At 40.1% G+C, this 11,453-nt stretch overlaps 1 protein-coding gene across 11 annotated transcripts in view; it reads left to right on the forward strand.

Annotated features, from left to right (window-relative positions):
* The window catches only part of LOC149314349 (tetraspanin-4), a 771,146-nt gene extending 762,866 nt beyond the window's left edge, over positions 1-8,280 (forward strand). For all 11 annotated transcript variants that reach the window (XM_089520921.1, XM_089520920.1, XM_089520922.1 and 8 more), the window contains 2 exons: positions 3,091-3,174; positions 5,506-8,280. In XM_089520921.1, the coding sequence (XP_089377047.1) occupies positions 3,091-3,174; positions 5,506-5,574 (153 nt within the window). In that variant the 3' untranslated portion in view covers positions 5,575-8,280. The remainder of the gene's footprint in view (positions 1-3,090; positions 3,175-5,505) is intronic.
* The last annotated feature ends 3,173 nt before the right edge of the window (positions 8,281-11,453 follow it).

Raw genomic sequence — 11,453 nt, forward strand, 5'->3', positions numbered from 1 at the left:
CATGATCCCTAGAGGAGCAAGCAGTTTTCTAGCAACTAAAAAATGGGGGGGGGGGGGGAATTGGGAGAAATGCAGTCCTCCCAGTCTAACAGGTGGACGTGCAGGTTCTGAATGAAGTTTTCAGAACTAGAGTAGTTGCCTACTATTGGTTTACTAGATTATTTCATGTATGGATTGGCTTGCTTTGATTTGCTGAAAATTTTCCTTCAGATATTGACAACAGGCTGAGAAAAATTATACAAAGAGTTATATAGGGTTAGAACCAGAGTTGCTCTACCCCCACAAAGTTTTCCAGTGATTGTGGGCAAAGGAACTGGGATCTGGTGCAGGTCCCTTGCAGAAGGAAAGAAGTTGGGTGGCAATCTTTTTAATTCCGTTTTTCTAGTCCCTGGTGCCACCTCTTACACTGGTCTGGAAAGTCCCCCAACTCTTTAGGAAAGATTTCCAGAGCCATGGCAACAGCAAGGAGGAAGAAATTTCATGTTTCCATGCACAAGAGTCATCATAGAATCATAGAATCGTACAGTTGGAAGAGACCACAAGGGCCATCCAGTCCAACCCCCTGCCATGCAGGAAATCACAATCAAAGCATCCCCGACAGATGGCCATCCAGCCTCTGCTTGAAGACCTCCAAGGAAGGAGACTCTACTACACTCCGGGGGAGTTTGTTCCACTGTCGAACAGCCCTTACTGTCAGGACGTTCCTCCTAATGTTGAGGTGGAATCTCTTTTCCTGCAGTTTGCATCCATTGCTCCGGGTCCTAGTCTCTGGAGCAGCAGAAAACAAGCTTGCTCCCTCCTCAATATGACATCCCTTCAAATATTTAAACAGGGCTATCATATCACCTCTTAACCTTCTCTTCTCCAGGCTAAACATCCCCAGCTCCTTAAGTCGTTCCTCGTAGGGCATGGTTTCCAGACCTTTCACCATTTTAGTTACTCTCCTTTGGACACGCTCCAGTTTCTCAATGTCCTTTTTTAATTGTGTCGCCCAGAACTGGACACAATATTCCAGGTGGGGCCTGACCAGAGCAGAATATAGTGGCACTATGACTTCCCTTGATCTAGACACTATTCTTCTATTGATGCAGCCTAAAATCGCATTGGCCTTGTTAGCTGCCGCATCGCATTGTTGACTCAAGTTCAACTTATGGTCTACTTGGACTTCTAGATCCCTTTCACACGTAGTTTCATTCAGCCGGGTGTCCTCCATCCTATATCTGTGCTTTTCATTTTTCCGCCCTAAGTGCAGTTCTCCGTGTTGAATTTATATGAATCTATGGATTCATTTCACAATTTTTTTGCTATGCAACACCATCCATCATGAGACCATCCACCAAGCAGAGGCCATGACACCAGGGCTAGGTGTAAAGGTCTCACATGCCATTTTGCGAATTCTGGAGATTGGCTATACTTATTCATGACATATAGTCTACTTTGCAGAGGGAAGCCTCTGGTTTATGGGCCTAATCTAGCCTACAGAAGAGCCAAATCTTCCCCAAATTTCCCTCATATTTACATAAGGTCTCCCTCAAGCGCACTCCAGGTTAATACTGAGGGAAAAGATGTCTTCATGTTCTCTGATAAGATAATGGAGATAACAGTGAGATTGTGCTATTGGTATGCTAGAAAATCCCTCTGTGGATCCATCTCTGACCAGAAATAGTGGGAACTCCCTCTCTATCTTTTATTTTATGCCTTAAGGGAAGACAAGGAATAAGCAAACTTAAGATTCAATAGGCCCCCAAAGCCCCAACTGAGGGAACAAGACTTCTCCCTGGGAAAGATGAACAGAGGGCAAAGCTATGGAGCCAGTGCTAGCTTTATTCCACACCCTGCCCAACTTCCACAAAGCAACTCAGCAGGCACTTAGAAAGCTAAGTCCTGGACTCAGAATTCAGTCAGTTGATTGGACAGAGTTTTGCTCCTGATCATTTGACATATGTGGGTAAAGCAAGAGGGAAACAAAGCTGGCTTTTGAGCAGTGCATCCACAAGAATCTCCTCTCAGTGCTTCAGACAGAAAACCTATCAAATGCCCATGTCCTGTGATGACATCCAGCCCACAAGAGAATGTACAGTTGGAAGGGCAAGGATGAATCCTGGCACTCCTAAGTGTTTTTCTACTCTTGGTCTGTCTAGCTAGGGCTGGGGAAACCTTCAAAGCTGACAGGAAGCCTTACAGAACCAGCACTAGTGGTATAGTTAGCACATGGCAAGTTTCTATTTTGGGTTTGGACTGTATTACGGAACAGAACTCTCCATCTTCTTGGGGAAATACTGTCACAGGACCAGATGAGAGTATAGGTGCTGGCTCTGTCTTGTGTGTGGCTAGGGTACTGGATCTGCAAAGACCAGGCCAAAATTAACATGCTGCCAAGAAACTCAATGGATGACCCTGATTTGCAAGATGGTATTTTGCCAAAGAGTAAGTCACAGGATTCCCACCCCTCCCCCAAGGTAAAACAAAGTCTGATGTTGTAAAAGTAGCAAATAATTAACTGTTTTCTTAAAGTGCTGGCATGGCAAATCCTACTCGGAGAAAATCAATTTGACATAGTCAACAGTGGGCCCAGTGCATCATCATAGAATGTAATGTTATTTTGTTCTGTATGGATGCTCTGATGGCAATGCAAGCTGCTCTGTCAATGACACTGTTTTCACTTGCACAGCCAAGAGGCTTTCCACATCTTCCCTTGCAGTTGTGCTTGAAAAATATACAACTGACTGTTCAATTGACTTGTACAGGTACTTGATTTGTAGTGGCTAAAGTAGGGTAGCAGCAGCAGAGAGCACTTTATATTCTTTTTGATTATTGCATCTTGCACATAGCATCCATCCACTTGATCTTCAGGTGTAGAGTCTTTCTGAGCCTTTGAGAGCAGACTTCACTGCCAGCTAGCCCCCAGGCATATTTTGTACCTTTAGTGGAAGGCTGAAATGGACATCTCAGATTGCCCAGTTTGGTCTGACTTTACAGTGTCTCCTTTTGCCTCATGACTTTCAACACATCAACATGTTCCAGAGTAAATCTCTCTCTCTCTCTCTCTCTCTCTCTCTCTCTCCCTTCCTCCCTCTCTTTCTCTTTCAGCCTTGCTATGAAACAGTGAAAATATGGCTCCAAGAAAATCTGTTAGCAGTGGGAATTTTTGGATTGTGTACAGCCTTGGTTCAGGTAGAATTTTATCACATTATCAGAGTCCTTTCTATGTTGTTATTACCTACAGATGCAGTGAAGCATTAAATGTAACTGAGTTTTTGTTTCTCTCTCAGATGCTATTATTTAGCCTGATAATATCACAATCCTGCATTTCTTAAAGATTCTCAGAAATTAATCTCGAAGTGGCTTACATCCAAAATGTCAAAACCATATTGTCCTAGTAAATGCCACATTGGAATTTATATTAAAACATAATCAATATTGAATGTTTTCACCCTGTTTATATGCATATATGTTTGCAAACATCAGCTATTTATGTCTCAGATTTAAAGGAATAAAAATCTTATTTCAACTGTGTAAAGCACCTAGGACTCTATGGTCAGAATCCGACTCTATGGCCTGAATCCTATTCGTTAGTCTCAGTTAAAATAGATTTATTGAGTTGGTGAGTCAACAACATGAATGCAAAGAAGAGTCTTACCAGCTTAATATAAAAGAGAGTTATCTGAAAGCTGCTGATAAACACCCATTTCCAAAAACCCTAAAAATGGGTGATTCTGAGGAATGGCTTGGTGATTATAATCCTTTTATTTGGAAGACAATTGATTCCAACATTTTAATAGACCAGTTGTCTGTCTATTAAAATTTCAATACATGTGCTTATCACTAAACTTCAAGAAGATAACTTCTTGAATGAAGTGTGAGATCTTTTACAATGGAATGAGTAAAGACTAGTATTTATTGTTAACAAGGTGGGATCACTATGCTTGTCCTATTTGCATTACAATAATACATCCAAACCAAAACAGCCTCAGAAATAAATACCTATAAAATAAATATTGTGTAATAGCTGAAGTAATTAAAATTTGCCATCACTGATAATATTGATCCATAATAAGCTATGGTGCCACAGTGATTTTTCTGCAATAGCCAGTCCAGAAACAATTTAAATGCTATTTCTTTAGAAATAAATGCCCTGCAACACACTCATTGATGCTACACTTTGCAAAACACAAACACCATTTTAATAGTTAGCCATATGTCAGTAGTAAAGGGTCTTCCAAACCAAGGCAGATCCTTTGGAGAGAAAGGGTGGGTTTCAAGGAGGAGGAAGCAACAATGCTCTCCAGCAGCACACAAAACTACCCACCTGCCCAAAGAAAGTTTTCCAATTATATATATATATATATATATATATATATATATATATATCCCGCCTCTCCCTATGGATCAAGGCAGGAGAACAACACAGATATAAAATTATAAATAGTTAAAATACATTCTCATTGTACAAACAAAAACTTAAAAACACCTCAAACCTGTACATGTGCGATATCAATGTCTGATTCCTCATTGTAGTTCCGAGTGGAGTATCGTCTTAAGCTGTTATAGCAGGTCTGGGGGATAGGCTCACCGAAAGAGATCCGTCTTAATTGCCTTCTTAAAGGCATCTAAGGTGGTAATAAGATGGATCTCCTAGGGCAAGCCATTCCACAATTTGGGAGCCATCACTGTGAATGCCCTATGGGAAGTAGATCTTAATCTGGTTTTAGGACAATCCAATAGATTCTTCCCAGTTGTTCTGAGAGTGCAGGGCGGATTGTGTAGCGAGAGGCGTTCCTTCAAGTAACTCGGGCCCAAGACATGTAGGGCTTTAAAGGTAATAACCAACACTTTGTACCGCGCTCAGAAACTAATCGGCAGCCAGTGAAGAGATCTTAAGACAAGTGTTATATGGTCAGTCCTAGATGTACCGGTGACCAATCTGGCTGACACATTTTGTACCAACTGAAGTTTCCAAACGTGATACAAAGGTAGCCCCATGTAGAGTGCATTACAGAAATCTAAGCGAGAGATTACCAGTGCAAGTACCACTGCTTCCTTTTGGTCCAGGTAGGGACACAGTTGGCATATCAACCGAAGTTGGTACCAGGCAGAATGCACAGTCTAAAGGGACAATAGCACCATTGAGGACATGGCATAGAGGATTCATCAATCTCAAGATGACTTATGTATTGCCTGCAAATTTCCAATAAAGCTGAGGTTGAGTGATAACCCTAGACTGGTTTCCACCTCTTTATTGCTGACCACAAAGCAATTCATCACTGTAGCTGTTCCAAAGCTTTTAGGTTGCCATAGGCAAAACACATTCTGGAAATTATGGCATAACATTTTGTTTGAATTTGGAAACCATCTGCTGGGCTAGAGAATTTCTTTTGTGTGACTATACTGTATTTTCTATATTGGCTATATTACCTACTGTGGTGTGACAAGATGCAAAATAGGTGGTAAACAGAGCTTGATTTGTATGTTACTTTAACTTGATTATGTTTTATGTATCTACAGATTCTTGGATTGACATTTGCAATGACAATGTACTGTCAGGTTGTCAAGACAGATACCTACTGTGCATAAAAAATTTCATAATTGGAGTCCATCTGCCATGGCTCACCCTCTCTACAGGATAAAAGAGGACTCTTCTTCATGCTCAACCTATTTCTTTCCCCTATGTAAAATAAACTGTATAATCCTCTTTGAAAATTTTGTGAATCACCCTCGTTTGTCACCACCATCCAAATAGAAATGTCAAGGAACTCAAGACTTGCTTAGACAAAAGAAAATATTCTCTCTAGGAAAAGAGAAAGCTATTGAGGAAAGAAGAAATTGCTCCTTTTGCACAGACCACGGCACGGGTGAAAAGGCTGACTGAAATATATAATCCAGCAGGCTGCTGACAAATAGAAGTTTTCCAGTGTGGTGAATCCAGCAAATTCCAGGAAATACAGAGCCAAGTTATATTTGTCAGGAGTGTCAAGGATATGCCCTTTTATTGCAGTTTGTCTTTACAGACATTTGGGAGCTCAGCTCAACAAGAATGTTTTTGAACTCACATGATTCCACCATGGAGTGTATGTTCTGGAAACTTTTTTGCTTAAAATGGTATCAATGGCAACCTTTCCAACTTCAGAGCAGATAAGGAAAGCCAGACTTATAATGGACTTGAGTTTAGGTCTGACAGTAGATACAAGTGGGGCATTCTAAAGAAAGTAAAGATGTGTGGCTCCTTGCAGAAGCAGGGAAGGAGCTTTCCCTGCTCTATGCGTGCAGAGACCATGCATTCAAAAGGACATAATGTTTGGAGAAAAGCAGGATATAAAATAAAATAAAATAAAGGCGGGGTGGGGGAAGGGGAATATAGACTACTGCAAAACAAGTAACTATTTCCAGTAAAGTTCTTTTTCAGTAGAGAAGAAGCAGTAGCTGTCTTTCTATCACTGACCTTTGGGTTTTGTTTTAAATCTCATTGTTTCACCTTTTCCATGCATTTCCCAGAGTGAAACCCCATAAAGTGGTGGTGGCTACTTTTCTCCAGTATACCATTTCATTAACCATTCAGTGATACTTTCATCTCCAAATATGTTGGGCTCACCAGGCATAGGAGAAAATCCATCAGGTAGACATATTTAAGTTTGCTTGTTTTTTTAAAAAAATCTTGCAGCTGCTGTTTCAGTGATTCTTCGATGAGTAAGGCAGTAATAAAGAAACACACTCAATAAATAATGACTATAGTTATTGGCATATTTTTAGGTATTGTATTTTGACAATATTCTACTTGATTATACTCAGATTCTCTTTTGAAAATTTAATTATTAAGTGTGTTTTCTTTATTAGCAAAGTCCTGTTCTATTGGTGTTCTTAATGATTCAAGACCCTTCTCTCACTTTGGTGATTGTTACATAATTTCTCCACTAACATCGTTTAAATTTTGCATAGGCAGTCATTTTCCTCTTTCTCTTGTCTGAGGCAAAAGTAGTGTTTTCAGGCTGGAGCACATCCATATCATCTTTTTCCTTTTACAGGTACAGGCTAGCAGAATAGCCAGAGTTGCCTACAACATTTTAAGAATAAGTTATCATATGGATTTTGAGACTGGCTAGACAGATCAGAATGTAACAAGCAAATTCTGAGAGAAAAAAATTGCTGTTGAATCTGTGGACACATTTTAACCCACACTGTTCGGCTAGATGGCCATTTCCAACTCTAAGATTTTGTTCTATGACTGTTAGTTCATGTCATGTTCTGGTCACACATAATATCACAGAAAGCTTTGGAGGCCAGCTTGTAAACACTGGTACTCAGATCCAACAGGTGCAATTTCCCTGTCTGTTTTCTTCCTCCTTGAATAGTTGATGGGCTTTAAGCCATTCTTTCCATTTCTCCCTATCCTCTCACACAGCTCATTGGTGCTATTCTGTCCCTAATGAGTGATTATCGACATGCAGCTCTGTCTTGCAGCCTAAAAGTTATGCAAATTAATTTCACCTAGCTATAAATATTGGGTAGGGGAGAATCTTATAAGCTAGGTTCAAGTGGAATTATTGCTTATTTTTATTCCTAATGAACACTTTGGAAATAAACTTTTGAATGATCCATGGAGCATTTACATTTTCTGAGGTGCTTTCAGGACCCAAAATGGACCTTTGCCATTGGGTGAGAAGCCCCTATGAGCAACTCAAGGTTTCCTATATCCCGAAGGGCTACTTAACTACTGTAAGAAGGCACAAACAACTTCCTGACTGAAACAGGTAGATGCTCATAGGGTCTGTTGGTGAGAGATACAAAATAATAGAAAGGTGCATGTCAGAGGATGGCAAGCAGGGGCAAGACAGTTCAGTTATTTCATACCTCTCCCCACAGTAATTCTTACAGCAGATATATTACTTACTGCTTCTAGTAGAAGAGTAGAATATATGTACAAAATCTACTGTTAGAGTCTGTTTTCTACCAAGTTAAACTGTCATGCATTTCATCCCAAAATTCAAAGAATTTAGATTCTCCTAATCTCAAATAATAGTTCCCATGATTCACAGGGATAATGAAAAACTTATAAAATTTTGCGAAGATCTGAAAACATCTAGACACTGACAAGGGAGTCTATAACATTCTTACATTCCTCTACATACATAAGTTATTGATCACATCGCAGCTGGGAGACCATTCAGTGCAACATGAAGTATAGGTTTGGATCTGAATCTTTGCCGAATAGATGGCCTTTGTCCAAGAACATAAGTATTAAGCCAAAATATCTTTCTTTCTTTCTTTCTTTCTTTATTTCTTTCTTTCTTTTTTTTTTTTTTTTTTTGAAAAGTGAGCAAAGAGCCATAGGCAAGTCAAGAAGAAGTCTTAGTTATGGGGAAATGCCCAAATTGCACAGGAAGAACTAGGAACTGAATCTACCCTAATTCCCCATCATGCATCCTAATACCCCTCATTACCCATTGTCCTTATTATCTGTGCAAGCTTTGAAAAATTATGTCTTTAAGCAATAGTTTATATGCTATTTCCTGTCTCTTTCTGTGGTATTTGCTCTTTCCCCCCACCTTTTCTTTACACATTGAACAGACTGCAACTTGGGGGTTCCATTGCTGTTAGTTGTCATGGTTCATTACTCTTGTTGTACTCACAAGCATTCCCATTGACAGCTTGTGGATTCCCATCTCTGAAGAGCAGAATAATGGAGTGATGAACACATTAATAAAACATTGGTTCTAAAAAGATTAAAGACAGATGAAATCTATTTGTGGAGACCCCCCCCCCTTCATTAAAAATTAACACAGCAATCCTGGTGGCTCAGCAGATAAGAGCAAAGAAGTTGTGCTGTAGAAGTAAACGGAATGGGAGGGTCCCACGAGAGAACTCAGTTAATCATTTTACCATTTTGTCTCCAAAGAGGAGCGAATGAGCACAGTTAAACAGCTTGCATTGTAATGTTCTCTTTTTCTGAATTCTACTGCTCCACTGAATGGATGCTGCTGTACAAGTGTCCTGTCATTTGGAAATCTAAATGAGCATCTTTGTATTTCTTTCCATTGCTCTCTGCTGTCCATCACAGAGATGTAGGGAGGGGCATTTAACACCAGCTGCAAACCTGTCTTCAGGGCTCAATGCGTTTATGATTTAAATCCCAAGCACCATCAGTCAAAGTCCTGGGCAAAAGATACACACACAGAATTAAAGGACAAGGTACCACTGGATACCATCTGCCCACAGGAGGCTGTTTTCAGTGCTCACCTTTCACACAATAGTCCAAACTTGATTATACCAGGGTTTCTCAACTAGATCTCACAAGAATTAATAATGTCATTGTTGTTTTTGTTCTAATAGCCGAAAGCCCTTATTTGTCCTGTTGCAACTCATTCAGAAATCTATCAGCAGATTCGAAGCTACTTTCTATCCACCCCAATGCAAGCAATGCCATACTCCTAGAGCAGTCCTGCCCTTAAAGCACATTGATCAGTTAGCAACTCAGAATGTTCTCTTCCACTCAAGAAGCATTATATTAATTGGAATGGATGTTGATGCTCTATTCATTGCTTGAGGGGGCTACACCATACTACTAGGCTGTGCTGAATGGATACAGATAGAGGGTCCAATTGCTCTGACCTTTGCCATATAGTGAGCATCTCTGAAATAATCGACTCTCTAAAAGCTGATGGAGAAAGTAGATCAAGCCATTCAGTGTGCTTCACTTTAAAAACCAAAGGACCAAAACCTGACATGTGACAGGCTGACCAACATCAATGCAGTTATTTTCCTAAAAGAAGTTCTCCTAATACAACACTGCCAATCTTGGTGCTAAAGCAAATACTTGGTTGTCTGTAATGGAGAGACCAACTGAGTTAGAGAGAGAAAAAGCCAATCCAACACCAGCCACCAAAGCTACATAGGTATAGCTTAAACAACCTGGAACATACTCTTGCAATAGTCATAATATGTTCCATTAGTCACACAAGCTTGCTTCAGTATTTACTTTTTGTGTATGGAGAAAATAATGTAGCTCCTAAATATGAACCTGTCTTGTTGATAAATCCCCAGTAAGCAGCACAGAGCTTCTTTCACCTTCTTTATCCTGTCCCACTCTACAAGATTGTTAGCTAAATGTATTCAAAGCAGCATGGAAGTAGCCAGTGCCAATGCTTTTCTTTGGTAAAGCACAGGGCTTTAAAAAGGTACAAAATGACCAAAGCCATTTAGGGTTCAGGAGCTGAGCCTGCCCCTAAATATATAGGTTTGTGCCCTTGGTGCTTAGTTTCTGATACATAGCCCAAGGGTGTATTGTAATTCTATTGAAATCAATGCAAATTAGAATGTGGGTTTACATTTCCATCTATCGTTCGTTGGGGCCGTGTTGTCTTGTGTCTACTATGAGTATACCTAATACAATGTGTGCTGTATACAATATACTGTAAAATAATGATTGATAGCTGCCAAGTTTTGTTATCTGTGTCGGATGGGGGGATTATTCAGCACAGTTAACACATAATTCTGATCTATGAGTACTTCCTGTAATACTGGTTTGTCTTTCTTTTCATTTTATTGCTACCACAATAATTGTACAGAATTGCAACAGAATAGAATTTGCCACAGATGCTATGGAAGAATATGCACCTTATCATTAGAAGTATAAACATTGTTTCAGAGGATCATGCAATGAGGTTTCGCAGGTTCTCACACTGAGGTTGGGATCTGTAAGTTTAGAGCCATCAATATATAATTGGATGGGAATCTAAGTGCAAAAGATGATACTGCTGCATACTTCAGTTCGCTAGCTGTGAAATAACTGTAATACAAATAGGAAGGCAGGAGCAGAACTGGTTGTGTGTTAAGCTCAATGTTTCCTCCAAACCCCAAATGACCTGCAGGTTGGTTTTATGCACACTAGTTTAAAGTTAAGTCCCACTGAACTCAGAGGAATCCCCCCCCCCCAGGTGATTGTATACTTTGGTAGTCCTAGGAGCCTAAGTGCAATTTTGCATATTATGGGAAGCATATTACTAATGACATGAGTTTGCCACCAGTTGTAACACTGAACAAAACATCTGCACTAGATGTGACATACTGTTACCTGCATTAGTCTCCAATGGTTATGACTACCACCGCTGCTGCTATCACCCACCACCATTACCACAGTTATTGGTCAGAATCCTGTTGGTGCAGCACACCAGCATAATATGCCAGCATAGGTAATGGTAGCAAAAGGAAAAAAGGTCATGGGCAGAGAAATCCTGAAGGCCAATATTGGAAAAGCAGGTTTTCGTGGAGCCTGCAGATTTGGTCTGCCTTCCCTCACCACTTCTGCGTGATCCTGGAAAAAATGCAACCACAGCAGAGTTCACCAACAGGATCCTAGCCATTACCATCATCTGTGATAATAGTAACAATGCTAATAATAGAATTCAAAGATATAGCCATGTTAGTCTGTAGAATCAGTATGTAGAGAGATCCTGTAGCAT

Source organism: Sceloporus occidentalis, unplaced genomic scaffold, assembly GCF_023333645.1.
Source record: "Sceloporus occidentalis isolate IW3139 unplaced genomic scaffold, rSceOcc1.0.p SCAF_4, whole genome shotgun sequence".
NCBI classification, from domain to species: domain Eukaryota; kingdom Metazoa; phylum Chordata; class Lepidosauria; order Squamata; family Phrynosomatidae; genus Sceloporus; species Sceloporus occidentalis.